Here is a 15,363-nt window from a genome sequence, read left to right on the forward strand (position 1 = left end):
ATGGTGATGATGGTGGTGGTGGTGGTGATGGTGATGATGGTGGTGGTGGTGGTGATGGTGATGATGGTGGTGGTGGTGGTGGTGATGGTGATGATGGTGGTGGTGGTGATGGTGATGATGATGGTGATGATGATGATGGTGATGGTGGTGGTGATGATGATGGTGATGGTGGTGGTGGTGGTGATGGTGGTGGTGGTGGTGGTGATGATGATGATTTCAGTGCAAGGAGACAGTCTCAAGAGGTTTAGATGCTTCTCAAGTGTTTCTGGAGGTAGACCCAATTTTTCTTTGAAAGATGCACCATGGGTCTTGTTGAGTTCCTTCATTTTGCCTAAAACCACAGTCATCATTTTATGAATTAACCAGGGTTGGAAGTGCACACACAATCAGTAAGCCTGAGGTGTTTTCTCCTGTCTGAACAGGACTTGTTCTTCACAAGGCTTGGAATCGGACTCGTAACTTTTTTCTTGGTTCTCTGTCTCTGATCTTGTCTGAAATCTAGGGTCTTCTCACAATGCTCAGCAGATATAAAATATGTAAAGATACTTACCCTGCTTCAAAAACTTCAAAATATTACTTTGAGCCCAAGAAATTACAAAGTAATAAGCTTCGTGTGCATTTGTGGAAGATGTACTTTGTCTCATGTTTCTGTTTCATTTGATTGGGTTCATGGTCTGTGTGGAAAGGTATTTACTTAGGAAATTTGGAATTCATGTGGCGGGATGAGAACGTTTTCTGTTACAAAAAAAGAGGAAAGTACACTTCAGTTTAGTAAATGTAGGAGTTAAATGAACACCAGTGTACTCGAGAACTGTACAGCCTGGGCATTATAGAATTCGGTTAGGTTTTGTTCCAGTGACATTCACAGGGTGTGGCTCTCTGCTCCCTTCTCAAGAGGATGGTCGTTAGCTTGGTGTGTCCCTCAGAAATCTTTTAAAAACCCAAATTCCAACTAGACTTTGACTCCTGAGGTTCCATAAAGCCACGTATGTGTGTCAAGGTCGCCTTCCTATTCCTCTCCATTTATATTTGAACTTTCTCCACCATATGGGTTCTAGAGATTGAATTCGGGCCATGAGCCTCAGTGGCAAGCACCTTCACTCACTGAGCCGTCTCCCTAGGGCTACCTTATTTTTAAAGACAGTCACTACTGGGCCTAGAACTACCAATCAGCACTGGCTAAGAAGCAAGCAGCAGGGAGCCTTTTGTCTCCGTGACCCTAGTGCTTGTTTCTAGGGATGTGCCGTGGCATTGACTGTTGACATGTGTGCGGGGGCTCTAAACGCTGCCAGCATTACTGACTGAGCTGCCACCCCACCCTGTGACATGATTTTTATAATAGTGACTCTTAGAAATAGTGCTTATGTGGCCCAGCATTGGTTTAGGCCAAGACTGGCTACCAGCAAATATAAAGTTGACTAAACTGTCTTTCGACTTGCTGCTTAACCTTTCCAATTCTTTCAAAGTCCACAGGTGAAGCTGGCCCAGACAAAAGTGACAAAGATCCAGAGAGGATGTAGTTGTATTTTCTATGTCTTTTGTGGAACCAGGGATCGGATCCAAGATCTTACAGATGCCAGTGCCTCCACACCACTTCACTGGTGTGTGAGAGCACAGTGAGTCCACTGGGAACGAAGTGAGGAGAGACAGAATGGAAACAAGCCAAGAGTTCATCACTGTATAAAGTTTTTAAAGACAGGTTTATTTATATATAAGTGCATGAAATTGAATACAGAAACTTTATTAAAATACTGTATATTACAAACTTTAATCCAATAAATTCTGTGTAATGACATTGAAGTGCTGGACTCACTTTAACATATATTCTGTGTGTTTTCAGCAGTTCACCCTGTATATTACAAAGAGGAGAGCCATGTGCAGATGGATCTCGGAAGTTGTCCTGGGACCAGACGCAGATGGTGTAAGTTGTGCGTCTCCCTTTACAGCAGTGAACTGAACTGCATTCTTATCTTCTGAGGCCAACTTTCAAGAATCAAAGTAACTTGCATATGTTTATTGCTGCCCTTTGAAGAAAATGTGTGGTGAAAAATAATTTAAAATAAGGACCAGCATCTCTGAGGCTAACCTGATGCTTACTGCGATTAAAATACTTAAAATTCACTGCAAAATTTGTGTCTCCAGGGAGTTATGCTATATACACAATGAGATTTGTACATGACTTGGGAAATAAAAAAATTGCTCATATAAAATTAAAAATCAATAGTATACAATATTTACAACCTGTTAGGTATTACATATAAACACAGTTTAAATAATCCTTCAAAATGAAATTGTTTTATGTAAACATGCAATACACATCCTCATACAGTGTAGTCTATAGTCGTAACAGAAGGGGAAATCGTGTTCACATAATGCGGGTTCATCAAACACACTTCTGTCTGAGTATCATCCTCCAATGTCTATCCTTCCTGTCTTTAAACTTCACAGTACATTTAGTATTTCTATCGTAAAAATAAATCCCTGATGGTAAACATATTTCTAAAGGTTACATAAAGTGTCTGCCTTTGTACTACAATATTAAACTAACACTGTCCACACAGGAATCTCTAGTTTACATAAAACTCAACTTTAAAATCCCACATTTAATTTGTTTGACTACAGTTTTCTAATTTCATACTTACTTGGAAAAAAAGAAAGAAAAAAAAGGAGAAAGAGGAGAATGCCCCCGTGTGGTGAAGGGTGGTAAAAGCAGTTGTCATCTGTCACAGTGGCTAACTTCTATGGAACTGGAACTGTAGAAAGTTAAGTAGCTGGACTTGTCTCAGTGGCTCACCTTAAGCTCTGGAATCTTTCTGTAGGTGAAGTGCACAGAGCCAGCTCATTGGTGCCAAACCCCAGCCCTCCCTTAGGTTCTTAACTTTCAAGGCACTGAGATATCATTTAGCTTAAAAAAGAGTTACAGTGTGGTTTAGCTAAATGGTTCATCAGTGGGCTGACAAAGATTGCTTCTTAGTAGGTGCTGGATCCTACTTACACAACGCCATGGTAGCGTATAAACAAGCTGCTCCTGGGACATCTTAAGGCGGGGCTAATACTTAGGCTAGAACCTTGGGTGAATGTTCTGCCAGATCATAGGGCGACCATGAGCATGAGGGGAGCTTCCTGTTTGTCCATCCAACAGGTAGAGCTCAAGAGTAAAGGTGAGTACAGGCAAAGAGTGAGGGTGTTTCTAAATTTCTTCATGGAAAACACATCTACTATCATCAACACTATATGCAGACAAGAGTATTTTTCTTTCTAGGAAGGAAACTTTAAAACTATTCTATCCCAACCACTTTCAGTGATGAAACGTAAACATTTTGACTTAAAAAGGAGGAGCCATGCACAGTGGTACACACCTGCAATCCTGGTACCTGATAGGCTGAGACAGAAGGATCACAAGCTCAAAGCCAATCTGGGCTACAAAGTGAGACTATCTCAAAAAATATAAAACTTAAAAACTTTAAAAAAAAAAACCCAAACCTTTAAACATCAGTAGTATTCCCAAGCTATAGTTTGTTTAGACAAGCCTCTAAACAAGTTAATGTCTTGAAAAGAATCCCCAGTACATGTCTAGGAGGGGAAGAACTCTACTCATGGGGTCCAGATGATGTGCATTAGAGCACAGACCTAGGCATTCCCCAAAGGGAAGGGCTGTATCTGTACCACCGAGCCTGGACACCGGGTGTGGGTACAGGATATGGCCTAAAGGAAAAGAGGGGCATCCCATGGATCAGCTATCCCCCACCCCCACTGTGCCTTCCATGTAACCTTTTCAATGAGATGACCACAGCATAAACAAGGGCACTGAGCCGTCTCTCTAGACCAGTACTTCAGCTTCTCTCAAGAACTGTACACAAAGGAGAGAGATTGTTAGAGAAACTGTTAAATAAATTAGTTTGGGAAAACAGAAAGGCCATTATGTATGTTCAATGCATGTGCCATACATGTGAAATGTGTGAATGTGAAAGTCCATCTTAAATTAACAAACAATTCTGTATCTCAGCTCAGCTTGCTCAGAAAGGTAAGAGCTGCCATTACCCTCATAAAGAGGTAGCCAGTTAGTCACCCTGCTTCCTGAAAACATTTCACATACGAAACATTAATTTCTCCCAAACAGATTCTAGTTGTGTTCTAAGTAAGGGAGGCAAATTCAGAAACTAACCAAGCACACTGGGTCACCTACAGAAAACAGGAACCTCAAGGGCAGATCCACCACACACAAAACGTACTGAAAGCACATGTGTTTTGTAGAGCCCACGCTCACTGGATTAGCAAGCTTCTCTCTCCATGGTTGTTTACAGTCTTAACGGGATGGAGGAATCATGCTTGCACAGCACAGGGAATTTTTTTTCATATATGCTTTTGCTTTTGTGTATTAACCTCTCTAACAATTTCCCCCTTCGAATTTCCCTGTTGCAAATGGTATTATACATTTAAAAAACATTACATTTTAAAATCCAGTAATGTCCTTCATATCCTGAACAGTTTCAAAGGATGAGAAATTATGGATAATTAGGAGACTACTGGATGACTGTCAAGTCTAACCACTGAGAATATAACCTCTGATTGTAAAATGAAACAGTAATCTACCCGGTCATACTAGCCCTATGTTATCATACTTCTCTGTAATCAGAAATTCCCCAGTAATGTTTCCACATTCTTTATGTCTTTTAAACAAATTAAATATGGACGTTTCGTTGTTTTGAGACATTCTTAAAAAATATTTTCTATGTTAAGAGCACTGTTGTCTACATACCTTTCAGAAAGAGCTCTTAGCCTTCTTACCCAAGTTTACAATAATGGTACTTTTTTAGGTTAGATGGAGAGAGAGAGGGGGTAGGGGTGGGGGGGGTGGGGGAGGGGATGAAGGGAGGGAAGGAGGGAGGGAGAGAGAGAGAACACACAACAGTGACACCGGACACTGCTCACAGTGACAGATGATAGGTAACCAGAGGGCAGGAGCTAATACAAGGGCAGTACTTGCATAAGGGACCTAGTCAATGATGTTCTGTGTCAAACCAAAGAGAGCAGGTAGGAAATGGCTGTGGAGGACATGCTGGCCACACCCACTCTTTCTACATTAACCAGTGGTGACCAGACCTGTAATGTATTCCTATTTACCCATCACACCCACCACCATCAACTCCCCAAGTCTCCTTAGAAAAGTTATCTGTAGGGGTTGGGGATTTAGCCCTGGGTTCAGTCCCCAGCTCCGAAAAAAAGAAAAAAGAGAAAAAAAAAAAAAAAGAAAAGAAAAGTTATCTGTTGGTTTTAAGGGGCAAAGAGGAGGTGAAAAAAAGTAAAATTATACGAAAGGTTGTTTTTTAATATACGAAAAAAATTAGAAATGGATGAAGGTGAATTTTACAAAACCCCATCCCAATGGGTATTGCAAAATACCACTTTACAGTTCTATTGAGTGTCTTGAGCCCTTTCTGTCAGATACACTGTTTACCACAGGAGGTATTAATAATTCAAAGTGAGACCCGAAGCTGAGAGTGGCTAAGTGATGCTCAGACCAAAGTGAAGGAAGTGACAGACAGAGCATGGACTCCGGCCTGTCCCACTGGCTTACAGTATGATCCTTGTCCCCAGTTCAGAGCAACATCTAGACACTAAAATGTCCAATTCAGAGGATGAGATGGAAAAAGAAAAACTGAGGTCACGGGAGGGAGAAAGGATGAGTTTCAGGAAGCAATAAGGTACTATCCCAACCTTTTTAGGGTTTGAAATTGTCCAGTTCCTGGTTGACACTGAGGAAATCTTCCTATTTTAGGCATCTTGTACACAGGAGATCGACAGAACAGAACTCACCAAACTGAGCTAGGTATCGAGTTCCAGCCTGGGCAACTCACAGAGGCCACCCAGCCAGCCAGCCAGCCAGCCAGCCTTCGTTCCTTCCACATGGGGAATGAAAGGTCCTGGAGCACTGTTTCCTAGAGCATTCTCAGATCTTAAGTCATCCTTGTTCCTCACTACACATCTTATTTCCTTCCTTTCACAAACAAATCCCCTGAAGGCTTAGAAAAGGAGCTGTGGAATTCTATGTTGCAAATACTAAGAGTCCTGGGTGAGACCTTAACACTGGATGAGATACACAAGGATTTAAGTTAACCTTGTCTCCTGAGAAGCCAACAGAACTGTGTCACAGCCCGTGTCCTCCATCTCCTTCCTGGGAAAGTTATCAGGTTTCTCTTGTAGCTTACGTGAGGCCATGGTGCTAAAGAAGAAAAAGTACTACTCAACTGTGGCTGAAGTTTTAAGAAAATGGAATTGACTATGTCAGTGAGGGCTTTTGTCAGGTTCAAATCAAGGGTCTCCAGCAAAATCCTTAAATACCCTCCAGTCTACTTAAAAGATTAATCACTTAACTGAACAAATATACCAATTTCTCCAGTAGAACAGGAAAATGTTCATCAAACAAAGCTTTCCAATTGGTCTGTATCCATATATAGCTATCTATATATGTATAGAGTGATATACTTGTGTATATATATATATTTCATTAAACACTTTGTCTCTATAAGAAACAGCTTGAGAACTTTGCCAAATAAGCAGATATATAGACGGTTTCATTGATCCACACTACTCCACTGCACTTCAAAATACAGGAGTGATAGTTACACGGAATTCCAACGGAAATAAGTAAAGAAACTACAAATGCCCTCACATGGGAAGTGCATACACACACAATCCTTAATGCGAACCAGCCTGACAAGGAGATGACTGCAGGACAGTGTGTAAAGTGGTGATTAATCCTCTTAGACTTTCATCCTAGAGCATGAAACAAGCCCAAATCTCTTTGGCCCATTCATTCAAATATTCAATGTGTCAAGTGAATTTTTAGTTAGTTTTAGATTTGAACAACAGGCTCCATATTACTTCAAACATGATAACTTTCTTAGATGATAAAATAACCATGTTAAAATAGGTATTTGTTCTGTACACAAGACAAGCTCCGAGTTGCTGATAAGAGCAGAGGCCAGCCTAACAGGAGAGGAGAACCAGGGTTATTTGGAAAAGATGCTCACGTTTGAGTTTAGAAAGCAGCAAGACTACAAAGAATGGGCGGTGGGGTAGGAGAGCAGGCCTGGGCACAACAGGAGGAGCAAATCTCAGACTTGCTCTCCAACATCTCTGAGGATGTAGGTTTGCTTATTGGTTGATTTCTGGGTTGTTAAATCTCCAAGCCACATTATTAGTAAGTCTGCACTGGCTGATGCACTGGCAAGAGCAGCTCCTCCAAAAACTGAAAACAGATTCTTTTTGTTAGAGAAAAGGGGGTATGGGTAATAATTCTTAAACCAAATCAAGTTAAAGAGCTCAAGGTGCTATGCTATTTTTTAGATTACCTACAAATTCATAATTTCTACAATGGATCTTCCCTTAAGTTAGCACATTTGTAATTACAATTGGTTAACACACACACACACACACACACACACACACACACACACACACACACAGTTCAACCAGGGTTTGTACTTTCCCAACTTCTTGTATTTGTAATATTGTAATTAACAACTGTGTGTTTTCCTAAATCTCTTAAAACATTTTATAAACAAAGTACATTTCCACTGCTAATGAGTGTGATCTGAGACTCTTTTAGACCAAGGTAATAACTTAGAAACACAAACTTAAATCACACGCCTAACATTCCCCTTAGATAAAGATTCTGCGCTGTTTTGATATACTCAGACTAACTGCCAACTTGAAAACAATCCACTTAGTCCCCCAGTCTTCCTGAAGTACACTTAGTCCCCCAGTCTTCCTGAAGTATAATTCCAACCCTGCCACATACACAGAGTGAGACAGTTTACTGCTCTTCCTATGTAAGGTACTTATTATTTTTCTATAAACGAAGCATTCTTAACCCCAGAGCCTAATTTAGGCCACTCTCAAAGCAGTACTCCAGAATTAAATTTGGGAGGCAAAAAACTCGTTTTGAAGGGTTGAAGAATGCAACATGCATTTCAGACTTTTTCTTACAAAATGTATAAGAAAAATGTAAATTATATTTTATGACACACAAGTGACAATGTGTCTGACTCATAAAGGTTTGATCCATAAATATAGAATATGATATATGAGGGAAACTATTAAAGGTGTAGGTTACTGGAAAGTGTGCACCCTACGAGTCTATCTGAATCTGTAGAACAGCTTAGCTAGTCCTCCATTAGGAAGACTAGTAGTTTTCACATAAATTAAATAACAACACAGAGACATATTAAAACCCCAAGTCCCAGAAACACTCAGCTTTAAAACCAAACCTTCCTTAGTATTGAAAGCTCAGTATCTGACATTCACATGGGAGTTAACATAACAAAACAAAGCCTGACTACGTTACCTGAATCCATGTCAAGTATATTCACAGCACTCACCCTACATCTACACTTGCAAACTGTCACATGATCAATGTTAACAGAAAGGAAAGTTTGGCACATAGATCAATCTCAAAACGTTTCTGTAACTTAACACAACACTGTTGAGAACGATGATTTCAACACCAATGTTAACCTGATTGGCAGCTAAACAAGGTGCTCTTTCTTGCGGCTTCACATAGTGTCTCTTGCACCTTGCCTGGGATGGAGGCACGTAAGGTGCAGTGCGGTAGTGCAATCGCTTGGACGCCAGAGGGCAGGCTTTCCACACAGCTCAGGGTCTTCCCTAGGTTTTGACTTGCTGGATCCCTGCTTGTACCACTTCATTTCAGCTGGTTAGCACTGCACTTCCGGGAATCTGTACACCCATTTCCTTAGTCAAGAAGACATTCCCTCAGAACTCAAAGTGTTGCGAGGATCCTTGAAAAGGAGATGATAAGTGTCAGTACAGTCTGCCCCACACCCCACACCAGGGCTTCCAGGGGGGCCATGTTCTTCCCAGCCACTCTGTAGATGCCAGCCACTGCTGCACCTGTGAGGGAAGCAGAGCAGAGTCACCCAGGGCACCACCAGACACACGGCTGCCTACCTCAAGCCACCTTTCCAGCAGAATACCTCAGCATATCTTCACCTGACACAGTATTTGCTTCTCCCACGGCTGGTTAAAAGTTACCTTTACGGAACCACCCAATTCGGGAATGGTGCTTTCAACTGAAAGCTAAAAGACACGGTTCATGCTCTCAGTGCTTTTAATGTGAGGATATTTTCAATTAACAATTGCCACTCATGTTTTACTCCAGAATAAACTCTCATCCCCTTAAAATACATACACTGTAAAGGAAAGAAATAGATGCTGGCCTCAGTACTCCATGCACTAATTCTAGCCAGCAGTCACGGCAGGAGGAACATCAGTGCCTCCTAACTAACAGTGCTGGAATAGCCATTCTGCTCCTACCTCACACCATGCTGCCAGGTGGACTAAAGAAAACGCAAAACCAAACCACAAGTGTAAACTTGAAAAGGAAGTAAGTAGGTTCGATATACTAAGAAAGAGGGGGCCTTAAAACCACAAGGAAGGAAAGTAGGGAGGGAGGGAGGGAGTGAAGAAGAAACGAAGCGGAGGGGAGGGAAAGAAAGGGAAAAGTAGTAGAAAAGAAAAGGCACAGCAGCCCTTTAATCGCCGCTCGCAGGAAGCAGAGGCAGGTGGTTCCCAGTGAGCTGCAGGCCGGCCTGTCTCTGACTTTCCTTTACCTTCCTGACATGGTCAGATGCAAATTTCTGCAACAGTTTGGATTAACGAGGAGAGAGGGTTATTGCTTCTTAAAATTCTGGTAGGGATGCCCTAAGTACTGTATTTGGGTCTGGAGATTGGGGGACAGGGCTCTTCAGTGCTTCAGTGACTTAAAATAGTTCCTGTTCACTAGTGATCTCCTGAAGCCCACGCTGACACTGACACTCACTAGCATACAACTGTCCAATAAGTGTTACGCTTTAGATTCTCAATCGGTGACTCCACTTCCGTTGTTTCTTCAGTCCCAGTCTGTATCTGACCTAAGGCTTCGCCTGTCGCCAGTCCACTCACTTCTTCATGGCACCAGGCCTCTGTGAATTCTTCTAAACACAACTAACCAAGAGTCACAGGATTTCCTCACACAGTGCAACCACAGTATGACAAGAAATAACGTGCACATCAGCTGTAAGACGATGTTTAGGGTTTGTGCAAAGCACACAGCTCCTGCTAAGGAAACAGTTTTACCTCTAGTGAAAGGGAAGATGGGTTCCTTAAGTGGACAAGTCACATACCCTAACATTCCAGAGCTTCCCGAATAAGTTCTAACAAAAACAATACTCATGCTTTGGGGGTGGGGGGATTCAGCGGATACACGCTAACATTCCTGTGAAGGAACAATTCATCAACAGCCGGCTGCACTAACTTTTAACTACCTAGGACACACTCACTATAACAACACACTACAAAACCAGAGGCCTAAGAACTATGGCCCTGCTGAGAGACTAGAAAAAGAAGATGAACAAATGACAAGAGCCAAGAGACGTAGCCCTGGCTATAGGGAATACAGCAAACAAGAAGGCAGCACCCACACACTGATCGGTAACTGACGGGTTACGTCGGTGGTTACTGGGTTAAAAACTGACTTACATCATAGGAGGGGGTCCCAGCTGATACCGAAAACAAAGGTGACAGTCTGACTAACAGATGACTACCTGTTTCTGTGAATAATTTTCTTTGGAACAAGTGGTGTCCATTCATTTTCCCACATCTATGCTTTGTGCTACAACAGTAGGCTTAGGTAACATAGATCATTGCCTCCTGAGTCTAAACACTGACCATCTGTCTGTTCTTTAAAAAGATTGGTCCTGACTCTTGGTGGTGGTTTGAAAAGGCCTGGCCTCCACAGACTCATGTCTGAATGTTTGGCCCATAGGGAATGTCACTACTAGGCGGTGTAGCCTTGTTCGAGGAGGTGTGGCTTTATAGGTCACTGTACAGGGGGTGGGGGTGGGGGTGGGGGCTGCTTGAGGTCTTCTATGCTTAAGCTCTGCCCACTGTGGAATTCCAGTCTCCTCCTGCCTGGCTTTGGATTAAGATGTAGAACTCTTGGCTCCTCCAGTGCAAGGCCTGCCTGAATGCTGAGTGCTTCCCATCAAGATGATAATAGACTGAACCTCTGAAACTGTAAGCCAGCCCCAATTATATGTTGTCTTTATAAGAGTTGCCTTGGTCACGGTGTCTGTTCACAGCAGTATCCTACGCTAGATGAATGAAAGACTACTATAATAGGTAAAGGTCTAAAATAAAGGATATATATCAGTATCTTTTTATTCTCATATGAAACAAAATTTCTTAATGCCCCAAATTATAAACCCTAAGTGGGAAACAAACAAGCAACCCTTTAAGCTATAGTACATCGCTATTTAAACATTTCTACTCAATAAACTCACTACATAAGGGGAACCAGTAAGAACCTGGGAAAAGTGATTTGCAAAAGCCAGAGCAGCCTAGGCCCTCTGTGTGAGCATGAGAAGTGACTGTAAGACAGTGAGGAGGAGGCAGGTGCAGCCAAAGCAGAGCACAGAATCAAGCAATGTGCCCAAGAGAAAGCTTTGTGAACAGTGAGGGAAGAAAGATGTGGAGATTCACCAGGATACAGAGAAATGCAAATTAAATCAACCAAAAGATGACACTCTACATCTTTAGATTAGCTAAAATATTTATAAAAGATTAGACAGCTAAAATGGGGTACAATACAGAAATAAACCCATTTCTTCTTTTTTAAAACTTTATTTGTAGCAGGGTGTGGTGACACATGACCTTGATCCCAGTACCCAAGAGGCAGCAACAAAGGCAGGCAAGACTTTGAGTTCCAAGGTAGCTCGGTCTACAGAGTGCTGCAGGATAGCCAGGGCTACAAACCCTATCTCAATCAAGTAAACACACACAGACATAGACAGACAGACATACACACAAAGGGGGGTGGGGGCAGAGGCTCTTTATGTATGTAGCAGGGAGCAGGCTGCAGTGTGAAGGTGACAGCAGGATGCTCTCCACTTGGAAACTCACCACTTGGCAGCTAGGCTATCTGGATACCCTACTCTCTCCCTAGTGCTGGGGCTACAGGCTTGCATGGCCACACCCAGGGTATTGCATGGGAGCTGGAGCACCAACTCAGGTCCTCACATTTACAAAGCAAATACTCGCACACACTGAGTTACCTCCCTAACACCACTCTAACTCACTCCTTTTCTGCTTAAATCAAACCACACAGTATCTATACAAATCAAATGAGAAGAACAAACAAACGAAAAGCCCAACAACACATCACTTTTCTTGGAAACAAAATCTAAGTAAGAAACATAATGGATATGTCCCAATATCCATCCCATCAGTACTGTACTGATAAGGATAGTTAGCAGCTGCTGAGTTCAATGTACAGCTATGTATAAGCCACTGAGCTACACTAAGAAAAGACATACAGGGCTGCAGAGATAGATCAGTGGTTAAAAGCACTGACCACTCCTCTCGAGGACCCCAGTTTGCTTCTCAGCACCTACATGGTGGCTCACAACCATCTATAAATGTAGTTCCAGGGGATCTGATGTTTCCTTCTAGCCTCTGACAGCACTGCATGAATGTGGTGCACAGATACATATACAAGAAAAACACCCATGTGCATAAAATAAAGTGGAAAAGAGCTTTTAAAAACAAAGAGAAAGAGATGACATACAGCTAAATATTCTAGATAGTTTTCTTTTTTTTTTTTTTTTTTGCTCTTTTTTTTTTTTTTTTTTGCTCTTTTTTTTCGGAGCTGGGGACCGAACCCAGGGCCTTGCGCTTCCTAGGTAAGCGCTCTACCACTGAGCTAAATCCCCAGCCCCTAGATAGTTTTCTTAATGCATCTTTGCAAGTAAAAAAATTACTAACAAAACATTTGTGTGTTCTTGCTGACCCAAGAACCAAATTTTTATCTGAAATTGTGGCAGACTTACATTTTCAAGAATTTCTAAACATTTCATTGCAGTTTTAAAAATCACTAATTTATCATACTTGTGATGAAACTGAAAGTGGGTTGGTTACATGTAAGCAGCCATATTAGACATAAATGGAGGTAGAATTAAATTCCCCACACACCCTTCAAAATCTTACAATGACATAACCGCATGATTAGTGTTTACAACATCTGAGCAAACTGCTTCTCTGTTCTCTCCCCAGACCATTACAAACAGAAGTCCAGACTCACTGTCCCTGTCTCTTGGAATCAAAGTGACCAGTGCATAGCCATCACCTAGCTCAGACCCTGACACAAGTACAGGTTCTACCCGTAGCTCTTCCTTCTTCTTCCTTCACCTTCATTCACCTTCTCGATTCTACCCATTTCCTTCCTTCTCTTTCTCTTTCACCCTATCCACCCAGCTAACAGTACTAAGTAGTTCTATTAGTGGGTGTGCAATGAAGGCCCTGCCTTTAAGAGTTTCTCTTGCTTCTTTTCATATATTTTATAAAGTTATAAAACAGAATGTCTGAGTGAATCTGAGTGAAGAACTTTGCTTCATACCAACCCCTTTTAAAGTATCTATTTGTCTGGAGATGCTCAGAAGTTCATGTGTACTTCAAAGCCCACCCACAGAGGCTCATATACACACACCTCAAAGCCCACCCACAGAGGTGCATGTATAGCATTACTGCTCTTGCAGAAAACAGGAATTCAGTTCCCAGCACCTATGTAGCAACTAACAACCAGCTATAACTCCAGTGGATCCTACGTCCTCCTCTGGCCTCTGTATATACTGCATGCACAAGGCACACAGACATATACACAGGCAAAACACCAACAGGAATCTTTAAAAAAGGAAAAATAAAAATGTCTATTTGTTTTCTGCGGCCTGCAGGAAAAAACTGCAGACTTTTTAGGTAGCCTTTCAAGACCCTTTGTCACTTAACTCCAGTCTCTTCTTGATGATTCTCTGAGAACCCCAAGAGCTAGACCTGCGTCTGGCCTGTTTCAAACCCAACCTGTGACAAAGTGGACAAAAAGCCATAGGATAAAGTCGCACAGTGCTCCAATACAAGCTAACCCAGGGAATCATATATTAAAGAAGGGATTTTTTAAAAAAGAGACAAATCACTATTTCCCACAAGTGTGTCATTGCTGTCTTGATATCAGGAGACATATTTAGACACAGGACGACCCCTCTCCTCTTTAGGTAAGATACGCTAATCACTCTGAAGCAGGCGGTAGAGGGCCTTGTACTATAAAAACAAGGCCTTCCTCATATTGTGTGGCCAGAATCATCTGAAAGAAAGAAGTCCCTGGTGGAGAACCCGGAACAGATGCATGCAGCAGTAGGCGGTGGCCTGCAGTGTAGAAAACAGCCACAAGGGGATGCTGTGTAAGTCTGTGTCTCAGAAGCAACAGGAAGTAAGTCGGCAGCCTTAAGCACAGCCTGGGAGAAAGCAGCTGTCCTGCTTCCAGGATGCAGCTGGGTTCTGCTCAAGCAGCAGCCCCAGAAACCAGAACTAACTCTGAAGTGCAGGGTGGAGGAGGGCCAAGTTCAGCGTCAGGGGAACAAAACCAAGTGACAGGTTAAGAAAATCCACAAGACAGCTCTGCAGAAAACTGCATTTCCTGAAGCAGAGAAGTTTTGTCATGATAAGTGGTACAGGAAAAAATGCAATGTTGTCACAGGCGGATGAGCCCACAGACTCAAAGGCTTTCTCTTTGAGTTCTTAAAAGACAGCTGCTACTGTTGGATTTCAGCGCCTATCTTTTTCCTCAGCAGACAGTACGCATATTTAAAGCAGAAACTTTTGCTATAAAACCCTTTCAGACTGAAGCAGTCAGGCCTCTTGCAGATGCCTTTCCTCACAAAGCCATGCAGAGCACATACACACAGTGACGCCTTCTGCCTGGTGAGTCAATCATCTCACCTTCGCCTTCGATGCTGAGGTGCGCTCTACAGGAAAGACACTGTTTCTTTTACAGTAAGAACAGCACTTACAAAGCAATATTTGCATATAAAATTATGCCCTTAGACAAAACAAATCGACTTACTAGTAATCATTGCTCCGGTTACGGAGGCCAGGAAGCCGATGCTGACGGCGATGATGGAGAGCACTCTGCCCTGCCTGTGCCGCTGGAGCATCACAAACATCAGCACGCCTGCAGCACCGTGCACAAACAGAGAGGAGAAGAGAGCCCAGAGGAAGATCCAATACCACATCTCTGAAAGGGAAAGAACAGGTTAGTCCTGCGGACAAGCACAGTTGAGAAGACTCACGAGCACCCATGTATATCAAAGGCCTCATCTGCTATCTGACACACAGTAGAAAGGCAGCCAGTGACTATCATCAAAGCTAATCAAGGCTTGATGGAAGAACTGCTCCATGATCTCAAAAGGTGAAGGCCATTCTCTCACTATCTCTCCATATCCCATTTAGAAAGCTGTCTTAACACGCCACAGG

The 15,363-nt window shown here is 42.4% G+C and overlaps 1 protein-coding gene across 2 annotated transcripts in view; it reads right to left on the reverse strand.

Moving 5' to 3' along the window:
* Positions 1–1,681: 1,681 nt before the first annotated feature.
* Positions 1,682–15,363, reverse strand: part of Tmem170b (transmembrane protein 170B) — a 38,794-nt gene continuing 25,112 nt past the window's right edge. The window contains exons 2-3 of one of the 2 annotated variants that reach the window (NM_001008774.2): positions 14,954–15,124; positions 8,244–8,916 (exon numbers count right to left, since the gene is read on the reverse strand). In NM_001008774.2, coding sequence (NP_001008774.2) covers positions 8,786–8,916; positions 14,954–15,124 — 302 coding nt within the window. In that variant the 3' untranslated portion in view covers positions 8,244–8,785. Of the gene's footprint in view, positions 8,917–14,953; positions 15,125–15,363 lie in introns of both variants that reach the window. The other variant, XM_039095875.2, reaches the window with a different exon arrangement.

This window comes from Rattus norvegicus, chromosome 17 (assembly GCF_036323735.1).
Source record: "Rattus norvegicus strain BN/NHsdMcwi chromosome 17, GRCr8, whole genome shotgun sequence".
Lineage (NCBI taxonomy): Eukaryota > Metazoa > Chordata > Mammalia > Rodentia > Muridae > Rattus > Rattus norvegicus.